This window comes from Manis pentadactyla, chromosome 1 (genome assembly GCF_030020395.1).
Source record: "Manis pentadactyla isolate mManPen7 chromosome 1, mManPen7.hap1, whole genome shotgun sequence".
Taxonomy (NCBI): Eukaryota; Metazoa; Chordata; class Mammalia; order Pholidota; family Manidae; genus Manis; species Manis pentadactyla.
In genome coordinates this window covers 88901587-88928304 of record NC_080019.1, presented here as the reverse complement: position 1 = coordinate 88928304, position 26718 = coordinate 88901587, and the positions used below count along the sequence as shown (strand labels likewise).

The window sequence follows — 26718 nt, the reverse complement described above, 5'->3', positions numbered from 1 at the left end:
GTGTAATGTAACGAGTTCTATAATCCCAATCCATCCAACATAACTAGTCACCCAGACCCGTTCCCCTCCTCTTCTTTCACCACATTGGGAAAAAGGGACTACAGAGAAACCTAGCGCCTCTTGAGCATTTCTATTCATTACAGAAACATGTTCGCACAAGACACCTCTTTCCATTTAGCCAGGCCTTTCACTACCCTTTTTGAGACACAAAGCGCCCTTGCCTGCTAATAAGGCAACTTCGTAAACTTCAATCCTCCTCCGCATTTCTGCCTAGCTCTTGAATGCAGCGGCGTAGCGCAATACCCAGCCTGGAGTTTGCGCTTTGCCCCGTCTAACAACGAGACACTGCCCAGCCACGGCAGCTTCAGAGGCTGCACCGTTATTTCCGCCAAGGCGCGGGCGGGGACTTGGCGCCAACCTCCCTCACGTGGGCGCGCAGGTCCAATCACCGAGGCCCACGCTTTCCAGTTGGCCGCATGCGCTCACAGAGCCGGCGCTCCAGCGGCGCCCGGCCCAGGGCGCATGGTGCTCCCTCGTTAATCCTCCCATGAGGTCCCGGCCACCAGGGTTGCGGGTTCCTATCCAGCCTTGTTTCTGAACTCGGCCATGAGAGCGTGTCCTGATTGGCTTTCCCTGGCGGGGACAAGACTCATTTGAGACCAGGACCACTTCCGGAAGCATGAGACCGGAAGTTATCTGGTACCTCTGGAGCCCGGGATACAAAGTACAGTCGGCTTCATTGGTGGCAGTGAGAGCTGGCGGTTGGTCGGGAGACTAGCCGTTCAGTCTCGCCGCTGCTTAGGGGCGCGGTTCCGTCGTAGCACCACGGCCCCTTCCTCCCAGCCCCGAACCCGGCGCGGCTGCCCGGGAGGCTCCTTCAGGTTCCTTGACGCCGCTCCAAGGGGTGCCTACCTGGCATCGCCTGGGCCTCCAGCCAGGGGACTGGCTCCCAGTTTCAGCACTCCAGGCCACAGTAAGGAGTGCCCTTATCACACTGCGCCCTGTCGCCCTCCCTGAACCATCGGGACCCTGGTCCAGAGCGACAGCCTCTGACCTGGGACTGGAAGAATCCAAGACGCTCAGCCTTGGCCCCCCACAGACGGAGCTCTGCATCGTCTCCGATATGTCACCCACCATTTCCCACAAGGACAACAGTCGGCAACGACGACCAGGGACTTTCAACCATTCTCTGGATATGAAGAGCGGTCCTCTGCCTCCGGGGGGCTGGGATGACAGACATCCGGACTTGGTGGAGGGGGAAGGGGACAAAGAAGCTCTTCTGCGGGATACCGACTCTTGTGATTTCTCAAAAACCGCACGGAGCTGCCGGGCCGAATTAAGCAGCATTTTGCTGTTGCTTTTTCTTTACGTTCTTCAGGGCATTCCACTGGGCCTGGCGGGAAGCATCCCACTCATATTGCAGAGCAAAAATGTTAGCTATACAGATCAAGCTTTCTTCAGCTTCGTCTTCTGGCCCTTCAGTCTCAAATTGCTCTGGGCCCCGTTGGTTGATGCTGTTTACTTTAGGAACTTCGGTCGTCGAAAATCTTGGCTTGTCCCTACACAGTATACATTGGGACTCTTCATGATATATTTATCCACTCAGGTGGACCGTTTGCTCGGGAACACTGATGGCCGAACCCCCGATGTCGTTGCTCTTACTGTGACTTTCTTTTTGTTTGAATTCCTGGCTGCCACTCAGGACATCGCTGTGGATGGTTGGGCGTTAACTATGTTATCCCGTGAAAACGTGGGTTATGCTTCTACTTGCAATTCAGTGGGCCAAACAGCGGGCTACTTTTTGGGCAATGTATTGTTTTTAGCCCTTGAATCTGCCGACTTTTGTAACAAATATTTGCGGTTTCAGCCACAAGCCAGGGGAATCGTTACTCTTTCAGGTAGTGTATTTAAACTATTACGCTGTTAGATTTATTATTTTATGTTTATGAATACTTTTGACAGCGTGTGTGATGTTGGAGGAAAGCTTATTTAATTTACTGGAAGTCATTTCATGAGAGATTACCTAGGTAAGTTTTCTGTTATACTAAAATGAGCTCCAGCCAAAATGACTACAATGAAGCAATCAAAAATTGGCCATTTACTGCAGTGAGCAGCGAGAGGCAACCCATTCAGTAACAATGTTGGGTAGTGGCAAACAGCACTCAGTCTAGGGATCCGTTGGCACTTCCTTGATAGAGATGCACATATTTTATTAAAGTCTGGCTAGTGTGAAGACACAATCCAGTCTGACTCCCATGGATCACATTTTCCTTTTTTTCTTTTGTTGTATTGAGATTTCTAGCTCCATGCTTTCTGGTTCATTTCTCCCCCTACTTTTATACCAGGAGTCTTCTAGCCTTCCAGTTATGCAATAGGTTTAATTCATTCAAGCATTAATGAGTTGGCTGAATGACAGAGTTCTCAGGGTTTCCTATGAAAAAGGCAGAGTTCCACCGACAAGGAATGGGAGAGATGAACATTTTAGGGGAGCTCAGGGTTGCCATCCATTAACTGCTTGTGGGAGTCAGCCTTCATACACAGATAACACTTGACTTTCTTGAATTACAAGATTGCAAGAAGTGGATAAGTGGAGTTCCACGATGCACAACACCAGGTGAAAATGCACTGAAACAGCAAAATACAAAAGATTCAGGACAGTGCTTATAGTGTTCATTAGTACCTGAAGCCATAATTGTGGGGACTGGGTTTGGGAAATGGTGCTGAAAGAAAGGTTGCAACCAAATTAGTAAGATTTCTTTCAGTTGCTGTGAGAAAGAGTTTGAAGTTTCTCCAGTAAGAAATTTTAAGTTCTATAACTTTTACCCTTTTTCTGCATGAGTAAATACATGCCCCTGTAAAGTTTTCTGAGTGTCTTTAAGAAAAAACTTTCCTAACAACTAAAACAAGTAAGATTACCAAATATTAGGAACAACCAAATCAGGAATATAGTAGAATTCTGCATTCTGGTAGTGATGATGAATTTAGGTGATTCTCTTTTGAAATTTGAACAGTTGGATTTACTGTTTAGTATCTTCCCAGTACTAGTTTGAGGATTCTCAACAGAGTAAAAATCAGGAGTAGGTACATGGTGAGGAAAGTGTAAGGGTTATGTCATAGTATTTCGGGAGTGGGGGCAGGTACACAATTGAAATCTTATCACCCTCTCTACACTCCTGTACCCTGTAAGGAGCCCCCTTTATACCTCTTCAAAACTGCTAGTGAGCCAGCCACTAACTGATGAAATGATAATTCTATTTTTACTCAGTCAGTTTGAGGCCAAAAATGATTGAGAGACACTGCTTTGTACTAGACAGGTTTGTCTCTGAGTGTTCTGGGGTTCCACTCCCCCTTTATGGATAAATTTTCTGTCGAGAAATACTTTGTGAATGCATCATATCAACACCTTGCTGCTTTTCATTTTGTACTGGGACTGTTCATTTCACAAAGGAGGACTAGTGCAATGATGGGTTATTTAACATGGGGAAGTCTCAGTAGAGAAGTCAAGATTTAAGGGGCTATTAAAACTAAATTACTTACTAGGTATATTAGAACTTTCTCTTAAGTATGATGTAAGTGATTGATAAAACATCATTCCAGAGAATGCCATTATGCATACAAGATAATGATATCCTAACTTAGCCACAATTATTCCCTAGTGGGAAAATCAAAATTGTGCCACTGGATTTTTTTTACACTGATTTTTTATTTTGAATAGCTGTTTGGTCTGTGATAGTTGAACTTTGTTCTCTAGAAAGTTGTAAAAATAGCTTACTGTTTAAATTTCTATCTGTAGTGGACTGCTGTTTTTGGTTTAAACATTTTAGTAAGTTAAAGAGTTGAGTTCCTGCGTTTTCATTCTCCATCTTATGACTGCACATATCACATTTACAGTTTTGTACTTTCTAGAATTTATTAATAGTACAACTAAGAAAAGCCAGTGGTTTTCAGGAATTTTTAAGAATGTAGAATTATGAAGGAAATATAGTTGCTTAGGTTATAAATCAAGAGCCAGATACTAAGGCAGATGTTTAGAAAATCAGAAAATTGAAAGATAATTTTTTTAAATTCTCAAATAATATTCTGTGATTAACATTTTTAGTTACAGATACATAGAAATGGAATATATTGAGAAAGAACAATTTTTGCCTTCTAGAAAGCAATCTAAATAGTAAATTTAGAACAATAAAGGTAAGATGAGAGTAAAATGAGACACAAAACTTTGATTATGCTGATTAGCTTTTGGGTACCTTCAGGGATCCAGGACAGTAGTAAAACCAGAAGTGGCTTTTTCTGTGCTGCCTTGTTTGGTTTTCAAAGATGTTTAGTAGCAAAAAGAGACCACCTTTTAAGCTGCAAGGAAGGATTCAAGTAACCCAGAAGAACGTAGAGATGAGAAAGTTTTATGACTTGAGAGGATCATATATTTCAATTCCTTCATTCAGTTTTTTTTTTAATAATTTAAGATCCAGATTTTTAAAAATAATATAAGATTCTAATTTTTATTTTTATTCTGGTAGTGACTGAACCAGTGTACATTCCCACCAACAGTGCATGAGGGTTCCCTTTTCTCCATATCCTTACCAACACTTGTTATTTTTGTCTTTTTGATACTAAGTATTCTGATTAGAGTGAGGTGATACCGTTGTGGTTTTGATTTGCCTTGCCCTGAAGATTAGTGAGGTTGAGCATCTTTTCATGTGTCTCTTGGCCATCTATGTCTTCAGAAAAATGTCTATGCAAGTCCTCTGTCCATTTTTTAACTGGATTTTTTTTGGGAGTTGTTGAATTGTGAGTTCTTTATATAGTTTGGATATTAACCCCTTGTTGGATATATCGTTTGCAAATGTGTTTTTGCATTTGGTGGGTTGCCTTTTCATTTTTTGATCGTTTCCTTTGCTGTACAGAAGCTTTTTAGTTTGATGTAATCCCACTTGTTTATTTTTATTTTTATTTCCCTTGCCTAGGAAGATATATCCAGCAAAAAATTTCTAATGCAATATTCAAGAGTTTATTGCTTATTCTCTCATAGGAGTTTTATGGTTTCAGGTCTTATATTTAGCTCTTCAATCCATTTCTAGTTTATTTTTGTGTATGGTATAAGATAAGGCTCAGTTCATTCATTTTTATAGGTGAGGAAATTGAGGTCAAGTGGTTAGAGGTAAAGATACAGGTTTCCTCCACTATATAAAAGTAAGAGTGTTCTGTAAACCTTTCATAAGCCACAATGGCTTAAAGGGAAAAGTATCCCCCACTTCCTAGAAATTCTCTACTCCACTTCACTCTTAGGAAAGACCTGAATTAGTACCATGACAGCTTCTTTTGTAAAAGCAAAAATCTTCTTTGGATTTATTTCCCTTAGTGAAAACAGTAGTACTAACGTAGATCTTTCACGTAAGTGAAGTGGCCTAATGTGAACTTTCAGCAAGTGAGGGATACCTGTATACCTATAGCTTAGGCATCCTGATTCCTTATCTGGTGTTTTTCCTACAGTTGGTAGGAAGCTAGGAAAAACCTCAAGGAAAGTCCTAAAACCCAAATATAATATGTGTTGATGAGGCTTTCCTTCCAGAAAAAATAGTACTCTGACTGCCGATGTTTAAAAAACATTAGCCCATTCCTGGAACACTGGATTCCTAGAAGTGACAGACTGCAGTGTTTTTTTTTTTTTTTAAGTGACCCATGTCATTCATTCACTTAGCTTTGAGTGCCTATTTGGGGCTAGCTATGTGATAGGTGTTAAAATTTGATGAATAAGACCTGGGAATTCTCTGCTCCCAAGTAACTTACAGTCTGTAATGGAGGTTTGCAAACCAAAATGATAGAGAGGGTAAATGGATAATGTAAATGAGTCAGGTGAGTTGGTGCAAGACTGTAAGGATTGGAGGGGACAGTGGTGACTTGAAAACTCATACCCATCTCAAAGGCAGGGAGCTTCAACTCCAATAAAGTGTTGTCTTGTGGCAATGGGATCCCAGGATTACAAGATCTTAGAGTATTCAAGAGGAGCTGAAAATTACTCTTTTGTTTATGGGCTAATTTTAAAAAACACTTTTTAGACTCATATAAAATGTCTTTAGGCCAGTCCTAGCCTGTGAATTTGTAGTTGAGGCCTGTTCCTCTAGAAGCAGTGTTAATGAATGGAAATGATTGGGATATATAAAAGAACAGGATATTTGGGTTTGAGAGCAGGGAGCAGGTTAGTCTGATACAGGAGAAGGGAGCTAAATATATTAGATCTTATAAAGCAGTTTGTTTGTAGTTAGGCAACCACATATAGGGGCCAGTAAGAGAAAAAGGACATGCTGCTTTGAAAAACTGATTCTCCAAGTGTGAAGCTGATCAAACAGGTGATGATAATAGTAAAAACAATATTTGTAAGACATTCGTGCTTTGAACTAGGAAGCGAGTAGAACCAATTAATTATTACATAGTGACAGATTTCTTTGTCTTTCTTGAAGAAGTACTCAATATATTTTATGTGACTAGAAATGATGTTTAGAATTTGGGGAGCATTAACTGCCCCATTTTAAGTAAGCCAGTTATTTTGATGTAAGCTGCGATACATTCTTTAGCATCTGTATTTAGGTTTAAAATATTCTCTTATGTTCTCAAAAGAAAAAATTATAGAGATAAAGAACAGATCAGTGGTTGTTAGGGATTGTGGGTGAGGAGAAGGAGCCTATAAATGGATAGCACGAGGGAGACTTGGGGAGTGATAAAACTGTATCTGGAGTATAGTGGTTTGAAATTTATACACGTGTTAAAATTCATAGAAGTGTACACCAAAAAACTTAGTTTACTGTATAATCATTTAAAAAGTAAGATTTATGAAAATTAAAAAAACTAACTCATTACCCTTAAAAGCTCATCTCTGGGTAAGTATCATACAAAGTATATAATATAAAATCCTTGAGTTTAGCTTCCCTTTTGGCCTTGAATGGAGTGGTTCATAAATTAGGTGGTGGTTTTTACATCTCAGTATAGACAAATGGAGAAAATTTTAATTCCAAATGTTAGGGCCGTGGTAGTAAAGTGAGATAAATGGAGTAATACTGGAAGGATTAGGTATTAAAAAACTGGAGCCCACACCCCAGAAGAAAGATCTTAAAGCCTTTTTTCTAAAACAAAGCAAAGGAGAAATGGTACTGTGTGCTTTCTTTGTCCAGTAAAGAACTGCGAAAGTGCTTTTGTATGAAGAGTCAATTTACAACATATACTGTGGGTCAAAACATTTCGTTTGGCATGTATCTTACTCTGAATTTTATTCTAATTTTATTGAAATGTAATTAGAGACCAGTTGAATTGGCTTTTATTATGTAAATTTACCATATGTATACAATTCATTAAGAGTTTCTTAATTTCACTGATAGCATTCCTGAAAACTATAATTTAATTTGAGAAAGCAATATAAACTTACCTAATAAAAGGAGTTCTGTTCCTAGAGAATTAAAAATATAAAACCACTGATTTCATCTGTTGTTTTAGGCATAATTTTGGATAAATACGGCATTTTATACATGTTCTTTAATTTCATTCTTTTAAAACAGTATTCCATTTTTATGATTTGGGGTTTATATTTTACATTGTATACAATATATTAATGCAATCTATACATAAGTGTGCACGCTGAAACATTTTTATGGATGGGGTACTATTCAAAAAGCAAGATGTTACTTTTCACTATTTTCATTCCTTAATTTAGTGTCATCTCAGTTGTTTTTTTTTTTTTTCAATTTCATTCATTCCCCTCACTTTTGAACACACTCCTTATTAGCTAAAGTCCAGTGGTCAGCAATTAAAGCTAAAGAATAGGTGATTTCAACATACCTAAATATTTGTCTGTTTTGATTGCTTTATATTATTTTGTATTTGAGACCCACATTTCTTATAAAAAATTTTTTACTTTAAAAATAATTACAGATTCCTAGGAGGTTGCAAAGAAATGCATAGTGAAATCCTATGTACCCTTTCCCCAGCCATCTCCATTGTTAACATCTTAAATAACCATAGTACAATATCAAAACCAAGACATTGACATTTGTAAATTTATGACCTTATTCAGATTTAACCAGTTAAACGTATGCTTATTTGTGTGTGTGTGTCCATGCATTCATGTGTGTAGCTCTGTGCAGTTTCATCATGTGTAGCCTTGCATAACCACCCTCGCCACAATCAAAATACTCTACCATCACCACAAGATTCCTTTGTGTTGCCTCTTCATAGTTATATAGATTTCTTCTTCCTCAGATCTAATCTTTGGCAGCCACTAATCTGTTTTCCATCTCTTATCTAATTATGCTATTTCAGAAATGTTGCTTAGGGAAATTATGAATAAGTATCCTTTGGAGATTGGCTGTTTTCCCTCAGCATAATTTCTTATGGTTCATCCAAGTTCTTGCATGTGCCAGTGATTTGTTTGTTTTTATTGCTGAGAAGTATTCCATTTGTTAGACATACCACAGTTTATTTTGCTACTCATCCATTGAAGGAGATTTAGGAAGCTTCCAGTTTTGGCTATCATTGTGTGACAATAAGTTTTCATTTCTCTGAGACAAGTGCCCAGTAATGGGAATAGTGCTTTATGGTTAAGTCAATTTTTAGTTTTTAAAGGAACTGTCAAACTTTTTTTCAAATGGCTATACCATTTTATCTTCCTACCAGCAATATATGAGTGATCCAGTTTCTCTGCATCCTTGTCAGCATTTGATGTTATACTTATTTTCACTTTAGCTATTCTGATGTGCCCTGCATCTTATATGACAGTTTGAAATGCTCATTGTCAACTGTTTTATAAAAAACCTGAATTCAGCTTACCAAAGTGATTTAAGGGTGTTAGGGTATAGGTCGTACAAGAGTTGGGTGCAAGAAGTTCCTATCACAGCATCAGAGTACAGATATATATGTTTAATTAAAATGGATTTTGTGCCTGATCAGAACATAGTAAAAAAAAAAATAGTGATTCACTTCTATCTATTCAGTGATAAAGGCAGGCCCATAATTAGCATGAAGTGGAAGCACTGAATCTATTGACCTTTTAGCATCAGTCTTGCATCCTGGGCTGAGTATCAGCCAAGAGTTTTGAGACAATATGGCTTCTAATAGCAAGACAGCTGCTTAATCTGGTCCTTGATTGAAGAAACAATCTATTCTGGAGAAAAACCTCACATTGTTGGATTTAATGAGAAGTTATGTGATCTCAAACACAGCACCTTCCTAAGGGATTAGAAAGATTTCAAAAATAGCTTTATATTTACTGGATTGTTACATGTTGTCTTTTAAAAACCTAATTCTCAGATAAGATCTGACTATTATATAATCAAAACAGCATTTTTCTGGGACTGCTCTTCAGCAGCATGGATTTTTTAAAATTAAGGTATCATTGATATACAATCTTATGAAGGTTTCACATGAGCAACGTTGTGGTTTCAACATTCACCCCTATTAAGTACCCCCCACCCCATTGCAATCACTGTCCATCAGCATAGTAAGATGCTGTAGAGTCACTACTTGTCTTTTCTGTTATACTGCCTTTCCTGTGACCTACCTATATTGTGTGTGCTAATTATAAACAGCATGGATATTGAGCAAATGCTTTAGAGAGGTTTGTGGACTAGAAGGAAGGTCTGTTTCTGCTGAGACAGCTGGTGACCCAGGATCAGATACATAATATTTCAATTTCAGTTTCCTCCACTGTGAAAGTGAGAGTGTGAACTGGATTATGGGTGTCTAAAGTCCCTTCATGCTCTAACTTGTGAAGTAGAGAGCTGTGTTAAAAACAAGAAGGTAAAAGCAAGTCCTGACAGTTACTTAGAAAAGAAACTGAGAGTGTGTTTTCTTGCACTGACTTCTGAAGGACTGAAGTTAATATCCACAAGTGTGCATTTGAAAACCTGGTCTCAGACAAGGATGGCGTATCAGACCATGCTGCTTCTTTTTTTTAATTTTTTTTATTTTGATATCATTAATGTACAATTACTTGAACAACATTATGGTTACTAGACTCCCTCCCCCATTATCAAGTCCCAACCACATTACAGTAACTGTCCATCAGTGTACTAAGATGCTATAGAATCACTACTTGTCTTCTCTGTATATACTGCCTTTCCCATGTCCCTCTTGGCTACATTATGTGTGCTAATTTGTAATGCCCCATTTTCCCCCTTATCTCTCCCTTCTCACCCACCCTCCCCAGTCCCTTTCCCTTTGTTAACCGTTAGTCCATTCTTGGGTTCTGTGAGACTGCTGCTGTTTTGTTCCTTCAGTTTTTGCTTTGTTCTTATACTCCACAGATGAGTGAAATCATTTGATACTTGTCTTTCTCTGCCAGGCTTATTTCACTGAGCATAATACCCTCTAGCTCCATCCATGTTGTTGCAAATGGTAGGATTTGTTTTCTTCTTATGGCTGAATAATATCCCATTGTGTATATGTACCACATCTTCTTTATCCATTCATCTACTGATGGACACTTAGGTTGCTTCCATTTCTTGGCTATTGTAAATAGTGCTGTGATAAACATAGGAGTGCATCAGAGCATGCTTCTTAATTTTCTGTCTCTTCTTCTGATGGTATCAGAAAGTGAACCTGTACCACTGAGACCCCAGTTCAAAGCCTTGAAAATGAAGTTTTTTTGAAGTCTAATGTTTTACCTTAAAACTTCTTGGGATTTTTGTTTTCTCCATAATATTTTTTTCATTAAAATGTTTCCTTATGAGTTATTGAATAAAATGAATTCTTTAGGAGAATGCACCATGTTTATTCATCCTGTGGGTTTGTATACCCTCTGACATGGAGAGATGGAAGTGAGGAGGGGAAATTCAAGTAGCCACTTTAAAGAAATATGCTCAATTATCTATGTTCCAGATTTCATAGCTGGAACTAAAATAGGTACCTTTTTCAGGTATATCTGGTTGATAGGAAAGAGAGCCTACTTGGTTGGTGCAGTATAATGGAGTACAGTATGATCTGTGTAGCATAATGGAAGACATTCTCGCTTTAGAGTCAGATCTGAGTTTGAATCCCACCTCTGACTCTTACTGGCTTGTGATTCTGTTTCCTTGTGTATAAAGTAGGAATAATAGTGCTTAACTTCGAGAGTGACTTTGAGATTTACTGCTCTGTTCTGTGTTGGCATAATAGCACTTCGGTGCCAGCTTTTATAACCTTCTTTTAGGTGAGTTGTTACATGCTCTTAAATTGTGTTTGTGGGACTACTAGATAAGATCTAGTAGCCACTTCAGAATTTTCAGTTTGTCTTATAGGAGGTCTTTGCTCAGAAGTCATGCTTGTGAAACTTGAACTTCAGCTTTGACATCTTGATCATACATGTATACATCATAATGCTTTTGCAGATAAAATACATAAATCAAAGTTAACCAAAATAATAATGAAATATCTAGATTATGTTTGGTAATACTATCTTTACAGTGGTAGGTACATCAGATGATGGGTGGCATTCTAGCATCAAAGCAATGTTAATAAACAATAGCCAGTAGTCTAATGGTGAGTATGGTAATTGCATTCATAAAACTTGTTAATATAGTTTCTGGCAGTGGCTAAACCTCTTTCTTAGCTATTAGCTTCGTTCTTCTTTCCATGTGAGCTATGAAAAACCTTGGAATTAAGGCTCTGAGTGATGCAGTTAACTACTTCCTTCTTTCACATGTCCTGTTATTTATTCTCAAAGTACAAAGAAATTAGAAATAATCTTATCTACAAACACTACTGAAACCTGTTTAACTTGTTCTTGTTATTTTTTTCTCTTGGTATTAGGATCAAGGAGCTTAAATTCTAGATGAAGATTTTGTTCCTTAAAACTGGGAGCATGTACTAAGCAAACTAAAACTTTTTTTACATAGAGAACTAGAACTCTTAAAGTAGTACAAAACTGAAAACCTTTTATTTTCACGTGATGTGTATAGAGAGACCATTAATGGAAATTTCTAATGACAGTGAAAGTAATGTGGCTTTTTTTCAGCTAATTTAAAACAATGTTGAACAAAAAAAACTTTCTGAATGATGATTATATTGTAGATGAAATTCTGTAAACAAGCCATTATTTGTCACATTTCACAGATGAAACTAAGAATGCAAAAATAATGAACATTAGTCTTACTTACAAGAATTATATTAAATTGTTGGTCATTCCTTTTGAACTAGATTACATAACACTAGAAATTAAATGTTATTCTGATGAACTTTAATCAATAAGACATATATATTACTGCATTCTAAAATGGATACCTTTGCATTTAAGAATGTTTCATGGTTTTCTTCTGATATCTAAAAGTAGTTATAAATTCCCCATTTATAATAAATTATAAATTTTCCCAAAAGGAATTCGCCTCCGATTATAGACTCCATATATGTTTAAAGCATTTTAGCTTCTTTAATTGTGTAATTTGAGTATCAGGGCCTTGTTTTTGGCTAGGCTTGTGTAGACTAAAATGATTAGCCAGTTCTGGTAGATTCTTACTTCAACATTAATTATTTTTTTAAGTTTTTAGATAAACCATGTGATGTAAGGAGGAGTATAAAGCCCAAATTCAGAAGATTTAGGTTCAAATTCTACCTTTTAATAATTTGACTTTTGGCAAAGACTTAAATATCCTGAGCCTCTTTCTCATGTCTATTTAGTAATAATGCCTGCTTTGCCTTTCTCATGTGTTTGCTAGTAAAATCAAATGTGATAACATATAAGAAAGCATTTAAATAGTATGGTGAAATTGCTCTAAACGAAGAGTGCTATATGCTTGCATTGTAAGAAAGGTTCAAGCTGTAGTGATCACCTTCAGCTAGCACAGCAGTGGAGCAAGACCAAAAACACAGGAGAACCCTGACTTGTTTTTGAAAAGGGTGACTAGCCTCCATGAACCCATGTTGTGCTACATGAGCAATAAAATAAAAGGTAAACCTATAAAACTGATTCGAAAGCCTCTGGGATTGTCTAGTGAAGTCCTCTTGTTTTACAAATGAAGAAAAGGGTTGTCAACTGTTCTGTAGTGGCAAGCCAGGATGTATTTTTCAGGGTGGTTAAGGAGATACCTGAAATTAGTTGTATAAGGTATCAAATCACAATTTTACCACCGACTTGGAATGTAACTCAGGCAACATACCCTCTCTAAGCCTGTTTCTTCATCTGTAGTCTGGGGCTAGTAATAACCTAATCTGTTGGTTGTTTTAGTAAAGGAAATGATACATGTGAAATACTTAACACAGTTAGGACACATGGTGTGAATTCAATAAATTATACCTCTATTTTCACTATTATTTTTAGCTATTACATAGAATCTTCTAGGATATAATCACTCCCTCTGCTTCATTTGTTCAGAATAATGGCTGATGGTCCAGCTATCTTCCATTAAAACAGAAACAACACAAACAGGATTCATGTGACCCCACTGTGTACCTACAGGTGTGAGGAAATTGCTTCTGTATCATGGTACTAAAGAAGTGGCTCTTAAACAGATTTAAACATTAGAAAGTTTAAAAACAAAAGTTGGAAAATCTAATACAAATGATTATCTAAGTTGTCATAACTTAATAAAGAACTGAAATGGCTTAGGTACTTAAGAGTGACTGATGGATCTTGTGAAATCATCTGTTACTCCTAGTACTTCTTGAATAAAATGACATTCTAGATTTTGTTTCATTGAACCCCACTAAATATCTGTAACCCTTTTTCCTACTTACGCATCATTGTTTTATGTCTATTGTAATGTACATTTAACAGAACCAGGACTGTCTTGTTCATCTTCTGTGCCTGGTATAGTGCCTTGAACATGATAGGCACCCAAGTGTTGATTTTTTTAAACATATTTTAGTTGAGGAAAACTTGGATAAACAGAAGTATTTATTATCAATGAAGATACATCATTTCAAAATTTAATTACAGATTTTAACATGTTTAATTTCAGATTTCCTTTTTTTCTGGGGAACTGTATTTTTGATAACAACAACTCTAGTTGCCCTTCTGAAAAAAGAAAACGAAGTATCAGTAGGAAAAGAAGAAACACAGGGGATCACAGATACTTACAAACTACTTTTTGCAATCATAAAAATGCCAGCAGTTATGACATTTTGCCTTCTGATCCTGACTGCAAAGGTAAGAGATTTATAAAGCAATTTACTCTTCTATTATAATTACCATTATCATGGAATACTTCCGTTTTCTTTTTGTATCATAAGTCCTTTCCACTACTTTTAGAATTTAATAAAAACAATACTTTCTATTAAATATGTTTTAAAAGGTGTGATGACATCAAATATAATTTCAAGGTAAGCTAAATGTCTTGTGATCTTGAATTATACAAACTTGGAATAATTCCAATGTGAAATTTTATTTAATAAATGATATTAGTGCTTAGTATGGAAATGAATGCCTTGAAAAAATAATAGCTCTCTACTATTATAAAAAGTATGCTTTTAATGTCAGAGGTAGTAAAATGATTTACTTAGAATATGATCCAAGCAGCAGGAGCTTGCTGGGCCCATAACCAAAGATACAGAAATGTATGAATATTTGACATCTATTTGAAAATCAATTGAATTATTATTATTTTAATGTTGGAAGGAAATATACCATCAGACAAATGGGGGTTTTGGTGACTTTTATTTTATTCTGTACATTTTCTGTATTAAGATGTCCTAATTTTATAGTTGTAAGACATTTTAAAGATTATGCTAGAAGAAAGGTGAGCAAATTTTGTTATAGTGAGCTATTGCTAGCTTTGGGATTAATATTCCTAAATTCTAAAATCAGTTATAGGAGTTTCATATTATATATTTAAGCCTATCTACATTAACACTTTATAGCTATCTTCTGAGAAACCTGAAGTAAAAATTGTAGCCTCATTGTTTTGAAATAGTGAGTTTTTCCTCCTCTCTAGATAGAGAGGGTTAAATTTAAGGAAACATTAAAAAGCTTTAAACAAGGAACTTAAGTTTCAACTTTATGTGGAAAATTTTGAGGAAGATAGTGTTATCATCTGATTACATCACTTAGAGATAACCATTATTAATATTTTGACATATTTCTGTCCAGCTCCCTTTTCCCCATGTGTGTATACATGTGTACATACATGGATTTTACATGTATACATATAATCAATACATTGATTATAACTTTATATTAATATATATTTATATACATACAAGTAGTTTAAAAGTGGAATTGTATCATACTGTATGTAATTTCTTATCTTGTTTTTGTCTTATTTCATATTCCTGTATCATTAAATAATTGAAAACATACTTTTAATAGCTATATAATTGTCACACTGTATAAGGGCTCATAATTCCCTCAGTCATTTTTCTGCTGTTGTATATTTAGTTTTCATGTTTTTAATGGTAAAAATGCACTAGTGAAATTTTTATGCATAAGTCTTTATTTGTTCTCAATATTTCCAGTAGATTCTTTAATGGACAATTAGTTGGTCAGTGAATATGACTGCAAATTGCTTTCTCAAAGATTATAATAATTTATACTGTCTCCAGCAATGTATAAGAAGGTGATTCTAGAATTCCATGTTCCCCTTTTAAAGTAAACCCCACCAAAAATTGTCTCCTAACTTTTAATACCATAGATTAGATTTCCCTGCTCTTGAGTTTTATATAAATGGAATATCCAGTGTTGTATTCTTATGTCTGGCTCTTGTATTCCTTTTCTTAAAATTATATTTGTATAATTTATCCATATCATAGCAATAATTTGTTCATCTCATTGCTTATAAATTCCACTGTATGAATATATCACAGCTAATCCATTCTATCAGCAGATGTTTAAGTTATGTCTACCTTTGGAGTATTATGAGTAGTGCTTTTACAAAAATTCATGTATATTACATGGTGCATATTTCTGATTGATAAATACCTAGAAGTAGAATTACTGGGGCATAAGAAATACATTACTATATTCTGCCAGTTTTCCACAGTATTTGGATTTTCCCTACCTTCATCAGTGTAAGAGAGTTCCAGTTGCTTCACAGTCTTGAAAATACATACATTATCTTTTTAAAATGTAGCCTTTCTGGCAGGTGTGTAGTGGCATCTCATTACAGTTATTATTTACACTTCCCTGGTGACTAAAGAAGTTGAGTATCTTGTCATATGGTATTGGCCATTTGAATATCTAGAGTTGTCTTTTTCTTTAACTTTGTAGAATTTTTATTTTTTATATGTACCTTGATATGAGTTTTTTATTAGATATGTGTATTGCACCGTCTCCTACTATAGTACTTTTAAGACAGAGCAATGTTGAAGTTAGTTTACATATATAATTTTTACAAAAACAATTGATGAAATATAAGTGAAATTATTTTCTGGACTTTAGTGAAATATCTTTGACCTTTACTTTTTTTATGGTGAACTTTGCTCTTTGGCTCCATTCCAAGAAGTGAAAGTAAGTAGTATTTGTCATTCCTTTAAAAACATTTTTATTTGAAATAGTTTCACACTTGTTGAAAATTTACTTGTATATTGAAAATATTTCCATGTATCTGTACCTAAATGCTCTAGTTGTTAACATTTAGTGCCATTTTCTTCTTCCTGTAAATTTGTGTTTCTTTACAGGTTCTGAAATACTTGAGAGTAATTTGTATATGTCATACTTCTTTATTCATAAACAACTTATGTGTTTCCTTCTTAAGAAGTCTTATTTGGACTTTGTTCTTACAAAGATTTTTCTTACAAAGCCACAAGTTAATGAAAAGTCGGGAAATTTTAAATTGAAGCAATACTGTTATCTAATCTGAATTATCTATTATCATATCTGAATTTTACCAGTTGTCCCAGTAACAGCTTTTATGACTTTATTTTCTCCTGGTCATGAATCCAAGCCAGGATCACTCATTACATTTCGTTGGTATGAGCTTTTCTTTGCCTTTCATGACCTGGACATTTTAAAGAGTACAGGCCAATTATTCTGTAGAATGGCCTTCTACTTATGTTTGTCTGTTTCTTTAGGGTTAGGTTCAGATTATTCAAGTATATCAGGAATGTCAGAAGTAATACTGTGATATCTTCAGGAAATTACATCAGGAGCCCTTTATCATGTTCCTTTATCCCATTAACTGTTGTTAACTTTTATTAGTTTGTTCACTTACGAAGTTACTATTTTTGCTTTTGTAATCAAAAACTAGTTTATGGGGAGAAACTTTGAGATTATCTAAATATCTTACTTCACCTCAAAATGTACACTTACCACATTCAGTATCGTTAGTCGTTTTGTTGTTTTTAAGAATGAAACTAACTGTACTTTCTCTTCCCATCTTATTTAGCTCCTCAAATATGGTTTCTTGGAATTATTTTTGAAACATTAGATGGTTTTTGGAAATTTTATTGTGGTTAATCAGAAATCATCAAAAATGTTTATATGTGGCAGCAGGGTTTCATTTTAACCAGACTTATTTGGAGTCAATTAAAAGCTTCCTTTAAAACTTAAAACATACAAATTAGTAAGTCTGGATTTGGACACTTTATTATAAGAGATTGAACTTTTATAAATGGGAATATAGTTGTAATTAGAGCCATCTACACAGTTCTAAGAGTGCTGAATTTTCAGTTGTTTCACTGAATATTGTTGGTATTCCGTAGGGCAAAGTGTGCCTTCTGTAAATTGATTGTTATACCAACATGATTGATGTAATAATATGATAGATACTTGCAACTGGCAGGGGTCAGTATTGAGACTGAGGTTCTTGAAGGACTCACATATGCTTGGAGGACAATATTTCATAAGTCACAAAATAAAATATCTCTTTGTTTTTCTATTGCAGATTGGTTTTTCAGCAGCAGATGCAGTAACAGGACTGAAATTGGTAGAAGAGGGAGTTCCCAAAGAGCATTTAGCCTTATTGGCAGTTCCAATGGTTCCTTTGCAGATAATATTACCTCTGATTATCAGCAAATACACTGCAGGTCCCCAGCCACTAAACGTATTTTACAAAGCCATGCCCTACAGGTAAAAACAAAATAAAACCTTACTAAATAAGGTTAAATGAGAACATTCATCAGTATCACTAATATCTTTGTGTAGAGTATTATTGGAAAAAGGCTTGAAAAGCATTTTTAATTTCAATATCATTTATGTGCACTTTTTATCTCTTTTTAACCTCCTGACAAATCTTAAACATAGGTTTCTTTCATATGGTAAGCACAGAGATTTCTGTTTTTGCTGTTGTTTTTAAGCTAAAATGAAAGTCAACTCTAGTTTCTTTCTTCTTCAATAGATTATTGCTTGGATTAGAATATGCTCTGTTAGTTTGGTGGACTCCTAAAGTAGGCCATCAAGGGGGATTCCCTGTGTATTACTACATTACGGTGCTGCTGAGCTATGCATTACATCAGGTAAGCTTGCTGTGGTTTTCTCAGGAAATAATTGTTCTGTGTAAAACAAATTATAAGGTTTAAGCATGAATTTGATGCTGAAGAAATTATTTGGCAGTGAATTTTAAACCTTCTGGCTTTTAATAACTTCTATCAACTCCTCGTTTTGTTTTTAACTGAAATACAAAATGTGGCCACTGGATAATCTCAGTAATTCTTTGCATACAGTTGTATCCTTTAGGAGAACTCCATAATGGATCATGTTTGTAAAATCCTTGGGGCTACAGTGTCAAATATAATTTTTTTCTGTTTTGCACATACTTAGTTCATGTTAGGCATAAAATAAAAGTTAAAAGAAGTGCTTTGGCTTAGTAAATGCTTCATTATCTGTGTAGGTAAAGGAAAACTATGATGCAGTAGTCCAAAAATCATTTGTTTGGCTTTGTATGTCATTAGAGAATTTTCCAAAGTGGATTCACTGAAACTCAGATTACTAGATGCTTTTTGGGAAAAAAGGTACAAGGCTGAGTAAATTTGAGAAATAATGCATGACATTCTCCTTCTTTAGGTAGCATGTTAATCATTCCTTCAACAAATTTACACTTATTCTATGTTAGAAGCATTTTAAGTGCTAAGGTATAACAGTGAATAAATCATACCACAATTCCTGCCCTTAAGGAGTTTATGTCCTAAAAGTTCTTAGAAGGCCTACTGTAAAAGAGACCTCTTTAATTTTGTGTGACTTAGTGTTTCTCAGTCTTATTTTATTTTGGAACTCCTTTTTCTGAGACCCCATGGAAACAGTATTCAAAGGAATGCTATTTTTATTTTTTATTTTCTTTTTTTAATTGAGCAAGGCTGCTTTATTTCTGCAAGAAGTGAGTTGCATTTTGACAATCAGGGATTAGAATAAGGGGGACCCAATGCCCAGGGAAGGATGGTCACAAAGGGGATGACAGGAAATGGCTATTGTGGGTTAACCTTATCAGAATTCTCCAGGAACTGGCCTGTTGGCTTATACAGTTCGGGTGTCAGGTGTCACTTTCCTGGGTAAGGAGTAAACATTCCATCTAGGCATCAGGACATCCCAGGTCTTAGCTCAAGAGTCTTCATTCATAAGAGAGGGCTGGGCTCCAGAAGAGCTGGTCAAGAACACTGGAAAGTAAGGTTTTGTGCTTCCCAAGCTTGCCTAAGCCTGAGGCTGACCACTGACCTAGGGCTGCTTTGTTTTAATGTTGCTTTCTGAGATAGCCAAAGAGGCTTGGGCTAAGGACTGTGACTCCTCCTCTAGTGTTTTGTGTTCCAAATAGAACCAATGTCCTGCAGAGATGGAATGGGGAGAGTAGAACTGCCTCTGCTGCTTTCAGTGTTCCCTTTAGTCACCATGTCTACCTGGTAGGGTAGAAGGAACACTGACTTAAGCACCCAGGCATTGAGTTCCAGGTTGGACATTTGTTGGTGGTATTACCTTGGATATAGGAATGCTATTTTTAAAATATGGTTTGTTTCCATGTTCCTAAATGGAAGGTTAATTCTTGCCTCTTAAGGTGATTTTTCTCTTTAGTTCGGCATAAAAATTTTGAAATGTAATTTTTCTTCTATATATGTAGAAGAAAATTATATATATATAAAGTGATACAACATGTTGCTTTGCATATTGGAGTGTTTACATGTATAATTCATACATGTATACATATACACATATATATTTAGGTATAATACAAATATGGGGTTTTTCTTATTGCTATATGTATCTTTTAATGACACTTCATTTGTCATTTTCTCTTTTGAGCCTTTGACTATTTGTGATAAAATTAATTATTTATTTATTTAGGCCTCAGTAGCATAAACGGTTTACAATACTTATTGAATTCCATCATAATTATTCCCTATTTTCCCAACCTAGAATAAGTTCTTGAAGGGCAGAGAGAGAGAGACTATGTCTTAGTCATCTTTGTATTGTCATGATGTAGCTAAAACCTGGCCTATAGTAGGTGCTCAATGAATGTTCATTGACTTGAGTTTAGTAAGAGTCATGAAAATTAATTTTCAGGTGTATGATTTTGATGTTCTTAATTCAGATCATAACTTTATAAAGTCTTATTGTACTAAAAATGTTTTACATTTTCCTTACAGGTTACATTGTACAGCATGTATGTTTCCATAATGGCATTCAATGCAAAGGTTAGTGATCCACTTATTGGAGGAACATATATGACCCTTTTAAATACCGTGTCCAATCTGGGAGGAAACTGGCCTTCTACGGTAGCTCTGTGGCTGGTAGATCCCCTAACATTGGAAGAATGTGTTGGAGCATCAAACCAGAATTGTCAAACACCTGATGCTGTTGAGGTAAGTATGTTGTAATTTTAGATAACATTAAGCTAATATTAAGATATCAGTTTCCTCATTTTGCCTCAAGAGATACTATATCTTTTTTAAAAAATCATATCTGCCCATACTTCCCAGTATAGAAATCTCATAATTTTTCTTTTCCATCATAGTTAAGGGTTATAACACACTCAAATCAATACGAGTAGCTCACTTGAAGGTCCTTAGTGAGGGGAAAGCAATCTTTCCTCCACCTTGAGGATCACAGTCCTGCACGATAGACACTTGTAAATGCATAATTAATAGCTAAGTTTTATAATGACAGAAAAAGAAAAGGGAAATTCCATTGGCTGTTCATATAATGATATAGCTAACACTGAAGTAATGACTAGTTTGTTGGTAAGTTTTTTCGAAATAACACTAGCCTACTTCTAGAGTGGACTCATTGGAAATTTCCTCACATTTCCCAAACATGAAAAGCTGTATCTTGAAAATGAGTTTTGTTTTACAGCAAGAGCTGAAGTTGTGTTTAATCCCATTCGTAGCATTACAGAGGCAAGATGCATTAACATGTTTTGCCATGTGAAGTGAAAGAAATGTTGAAATATTTTAACAAAAGCATATTTTGATTAATCCTTTAGTATTAAATAGTAACATTTAAATTGCTGAGTCCTTTCATTTTTGAAATTGTGGAATATTTATTCTAATTTTATTTTTAAAGCTTTGCAAAAAGCTCGGAGGTTCCTGTGTTACAGCCCTGGACGGTTATTACGTGGAGTCCGTTATTTGTGTCTTTATCGGATTTGGTTGGTGGTTCTTTCTTGGTCCAAAATTTAAAAAGTTACAAGATGAAGGACCATCCTCTTGGAAGTGCAAAAGAAGCAATTAATGCTTTCGCTATTGGACATTCTAGAAAGGTAACTAGTTTAGTTTTAATTCAGAGAGCTATGATAAATGGTGCACAGGAGTATAAAATACTGTTTTAAAGAAGGAAATTGTTACTATAAAATGCCAAATGGTTAAAAATAGAGACTTCTCTGTATATATTGGATTATATTTTTCCTTGCCTGGTCAATATATGTGAAGTTAAGGTCAGTAAACTAGTTCTAAAATAACTGTTCTGGCCTTGTAATTTGATTTATGTATTTTTAACTTACTCACCAAAATCTGTTTTGAACTGCAGTGCAGTAGTCATGGGTGGTACCATGCAGTCAAGTATTGTTATCAGTACCTATCATTTGAGCTATATTTAAATTTTTGGTAAAATATATTAAATGGAACAAAGCTTGATGTTTGGGTACTAGCTACAACTAGTCTGGCCTTGTTGGTAGTGAAATCTTGTTTTGAATTGCAAACTGGTTAAATTCTATGTGAAATTTGCTAAGGAGAATGTAGATGCCATTTTAGTTATTTTTGTGACCATAGCCACATTATACTAATGAATATGTGTTAAAAAGACTATTTTAAATGTATTTCCTGCTTTTGTAAGCATAAACAATTTATAAGAAGATTATTCAAACTATTTTTTATAAAATGAAAGCTGTGATTTTTAATTTATTGATTCCCTGCCCCCCTTCCTCACCCTTTTGGAAGGTATTTGGATTCCTTGTTAACTTTTACCCTAAAGCTTACTTACATCTTTTTGTCATAGTGCTTCATGGCACACAGCTCATGAGGGGACCAAATTTAGTGTTATATGTATGTTCATGGAAAAATTTTGAAAATAAAATTGAACATTTTTCTTCAAGTAGTTTTTTTTTTTTGTATTACTGAGAGAAGAAACAGTAAAGCTTCAGATTATGTAAGATACAAATGAGTAATATAATTTTAAAGACAAGGGCTTTAAAGTGAGACAAAGGCATTTTGTGCCTTTGACAAATTAAATCATGTGTCAGAAGAATTTTTCTTAATTAAGCACTTTACTAGTGAGAAAGATCTCAAAATTATACCAAATCAAGTACTGTATTTCCACTTACTAAAACAGAGTTTGTTTATAAACTATAGTTCCCAGTGAAGAATTACTATCCCAGGAGAATTATGCTTTTGAGTACTTTGGCAATTTTCAACATATTATATATACCTGGTAATAAGATTCTTTGCAAACTTTGTGTTGTTTATTACTCTGACTCCTTAGAGATTACATAAATCTTTCACAAAAAAAGATAAAGATGAATTTTAGTAGTTTTATCTTTGTGGGAATGTACATACTAACTTCTGATTTTGTTAATTTTATGACATAGGTTGAATTTTAGAGTGGGGTTTTTTATAAGTAATGGAGGATAAAATGGATAAAATGGGTGGGAGAAAATGGCTCTCATCATCTGAAGAAGGACAGAGGCAGTGGCCTCTAGAATTCATGCATTACCATTAGAAAGCCTGTGTTGGGCATCGATGTCAGAGCCTGAAGAATCACCTGGAAAATCACCCTAGAAACAAGGAGGCTACACCAAACCGTAGACTACAGTACTTTGTCACATGGATTGTCCATTGTCTTGTATTATCATCTAAATGTTTACTTCAATAAAGAAAAAAAACATTTAACTCTCATGTGAAATGTATTTTAATTTTTAATTTTTCGATTTAAGAAGCTCACACTACCATAATTACCTTTTATTTCTTCCCCATTCATATTATTACAAATTATACATACTTTGAAATATATGTTCAAGTCTACAATTGTTAATGACATGAAATACTAAGACATATTTTAGGCCTTTAACTGTAAGAGTCATTATTTGTATTTGCTCTAGAAATTAAGTTATTTTCAACTGTAGTCATTTGGCTATTTGGGTACATGCTTGTTATGAATGCCAAAAATGACTTGTTAGTAGCTATGTGCAACTATGTTGCATGTATTGATCATTGATGGCATTTTGCAAATGATCTACTTGATTCTGTGGCTCTGTTATAAATCAGTAGTATTAGAAAATACTACTTATTTTTTTGTATGTTTTTCATAATACTAATAGATCTTGATAAGTTATACCTTGGAGTATGAACCTTAACTCTTTCAATTTAGTATGTATTTACTTGCTAATATCAGTTTAAACATCTCTCTGTGTTAATATCTCCATTTGCACATTGGTTGTAACCTGTATATATCTGAGTTTGAAAAGCTCTTGTAAGATTAGCTCTGACTAAAACTAAAAACTATATCTGTTGTAAATATTTAATTTTGCCTAATCAGTCATAAAAAATTTGTTCAACAGCTAAAACAGATCTCCCTATTTTGTAAAAACTTTAAACCTTTCAAATCTAAATCTATTACTTGATTTCATCCCTGTAGTATGAGGGCTTTTAACCTAAACAGATGCTAGTGGGGTTGTGAAATTTCTGAATAGCTTGCAAAACTCTGAATGTGTAATTATTGTCTTTCTGGAGAGAGCTTGTGTTAAAGAGTTTTTAATGGATTGTGATCCAAAACACTCTCAAAGCCATGGCCTATTGAATGTGGGCTAACTGTGAATTATAAACATAAATTTGAAATAATTGTGGTCTAAGTATTTAAAACAACTTGAAAACAATGTTAAAAGAAAAATCCATGATGAAAACTGGAAAATTTCTGTTTTTAATACTGAACTTGAACCTTGAGGGATTATAGCAGATAATACAAAAGTGGTAGGAGAAGGGTGTAAGGGTGAATTTTATCCCACAAAAGACATATCTTAGTCATATAATCCCTTTTTTCATATGAATCACTTCTATTTTTCCCTGTTAACAGAAACCCAAAAATGCATGCTGTTTTATATTAAATATTAAATATTTGTTTTTCTGTTTGGGGATCATGTTATGTAGTTGAAAGGATGAGCAAAACTATATAACACAGACCAGCTAAAAGAAAAGAACTAACTTCTTGGGAACATTCCATGCTGATTTCCAAAATCTATTTTATCTTAGTATTAGAGAAAGAAAATAAACTTTAAAAGAATTCCATTATAATTAGGATTAGTATATTAAATAGCCATTTTAGTTACAGAATGGAAGGTGATAGAGTGCATTATAATTATTGAGACTTTTGAACCTATGTGTTTGGTAGACAGCAAGACATAATTACTTGATTTTTCTCTTAGCAGATTTAAAATACCTATTAGAGACGATTTTCTTTTCCACTACAGCTTGATCTGCCTGACTTAACAGTGCCAAATTTTTTTATGTAATTACTGTTTAGTTTGGGAGTGAGAGCCTTTCTGTTTCCTACTTGTCAAAACTGCTCTTAGAATCTTTATTTTACTCCTCTAAGTTGTCAGCAAGGTAAGTGGACATGGGGAGCTAATATTCCTTTCTGGAATTCTGTTTTAGTAGAGACAAGTCCTGTATCAGGGTAGAAAAGTTCATATAGAGGACTCATGCCCTCTCCCTTAAGTAAACAGAAACTTTTATTTGAGTGCTTGATTATAAAGATTGTTTTAAACAAGGTTTTTTTGGGGGGGTGGGAAGGGGGCAGACATTTTGTATGAGGAAATAGTTTTATGTGGCAAAATGAAAATTAAAGTTACTCATAGTTACTCTTAAAAAATTTTTGCCATGTATATAATTTTAAAAATCATAATTTGCATAGTTTATATAAAGTCTTGAAGCATTGAGAAAAAGGTTGCTATAGTTTAATAGCTTTTTGTCAATATAGAAAACTTTTTATAAAATTTTGTGTGAAGAATAATGATAAGCACAACTGAAATGAACAAAGGTACTGATACAATTCTTAGGGAATTATAAGTCTAAAATTTAGTTACAATAAATTAGTCACAATGATAAAATAAAAATATCAAAGCCTCTTACTTTCATCCAAGTGATCTTAAATGTTGGGAAAAGTTTACTTTTTATAGCTTTATAGTTAATGAAATTGACATTTTTATCACATCTATAAAATTAAAATACAAAATTGGGACAAAATTTTGATATTTTAAAAATTAGTTTGGCCTATTTGATAAATTGATAGATTAGCACTATCAGGTTTTATCAGTGAGTATACTGTATCTATTGTCTTAAGGTACTGTCTTCAGGAATGTGTAAAACTGAAAAAAAATAAGTGTTAAAAGCTGTTATTGCTGAGGTCTATGATATTGCACCCAAGTACAGTTTTGAATTAAAAATGAATGGTGCAAAGTGATTTGTTAAATCATTTTTGGAACATCTAGCATGTGCTTTGATAGCTTAGCATATTTAAGTGTTTTAGTATATGTGAAATGTTTATTTGGTTAATTTATTTAAAAATGTGTATTATTTGTTAAATATGCACTGTTGAAAGTTTTGGAGTCTTTGAAATAAATTCTCTAGATTTTTACATAAAGGATTTAAATGCTCAAAATGCTTCACAATTGATCTCTAAAAAATAAAACATTAATGAAATATCTTGTATTCATTTTTAAGTAATAACCAAATTTACCTTCACATCATTCATATTGAAATTATCTAGATAGACATTATATAATTAAAATATAGTAATTTCAAGTGATGTACACTTACCACCAAACTTTTTTTTCCCTTTTTTATGAAGCCACCCTGAATTATTGGTGTACCTTTTATTGGTAACCTGGGTGAAAGGGAAGGTAGGCAGAGGCACAACACTTTCCCTTCAGGGAGATGATGTATGGATAGTTTGGGGTTAAAGAATTTCACTGGAAACATTACAAAATCTGTTAATTTTTTTTGAACATTTGTTTTTGGATATGGGCTTTTCCAGTAGTTAGAATTCTGAAGAATGTCTTTAAAAGATAGTTTGAGGTAATAGGGAAAATATTTTGTTTCTGCACAGATAGAGCTTTCTGACCAAATTCTACTGAAACTTGGGACCTGTGCTGAAAGAAGCCTTTGAAGTTGAATTGTGACTGAATAGAGAGAAAACCACCCACAGTGCATTAGTTTGTGAGGGCTGTCATAACAAAATACTATAGACTGGGTGGCTTAAACAACTGAAATGTATTTTCTCACAGTTCTGGAGGCTGGAAGTCCAAGATGTCAAGTTTGGTTTCTCCTGAGGCCTCTGTCCTTGGTTTGGACCCTGCTGCCTTCTTGCTGAGTCCTCACATGACCCTTCATCTATGCACACACATCCCTAGTCTGTCT

General features: G+C 34.7%; 1 protein-coding gene across 3 annotated transcripts; it reads left to right on the top strand.

Moving 5' to 3' along the window:
- Positions 1 to 658: 658 nt before the first annotated feature.
- SLC33A1 (solute carrier family 33 member 1) lies at positions 659 to 26001 on the top strand. 3 transcript variants are annotated; one of them, XM_036904139.2, is made up of 7 exons: positions 666 to 1898; positions 13917 to 14104; positions 17775 to 17959; positions 18228 to 18345; positions 20461 to 20676; positions 21377 to 21572; positions 22896 to 26001. In XM_036904139.2, the coding sequence occupies exons 1-6, from the start codon at positions 1124 to 1126 to the stop codon at positions 21542 to 21544; spliced, it is 1650 nt and encodes a 549-aa protein (XP_036760034.2). In that variant the 5' UTR covers positions 666 to 1123; the 3' UTR covers positions 21545 to 21572; positions 22896 to 26001. The 3 variants fall into 3 exon arrangements, with proteins under 3 accessions (XP_036760035.1, XP_036760034.2, XP_036760033.2); XM_036904138.2 differs by having other exon boundaries at positions 21377 to 26001; XM_036904140.2 differs by lacking the exons at positions 13917 to 14104; positions 18228 to 18345 and having other exon boundaries at positions 659 to 1898; positions 21377 to 26001.
- The last annotated feature ends 717 nt before the right edge of the window (positions 26002 to 26718 follow it).

Excerpts from the sequence above, each read along its gene's own strand:
- SLC33A1 (XM_036904139.2), top strand. The coding sequence starts at position 1,124 with ATGTCACCCACCATTTCCCACAAGGACAACAGTCGGCAACGACGACCA. Across the intron at positions 14,105-17,774 it reads TTCTGATCCTGACTGCAAAG|ATTGGTTTTTCAGCAGCAGA; the intron begins GTAAGAGATTTA and ends TTTCTATTGCAG. Across the intron at positions 18,346-20,460 it reads TGAGCTATGCATTACATCAG|GTTACATTGTACAGCATGTA; the intron begins GTAAGCTTGCTG and ends TTTTCCTTACAG.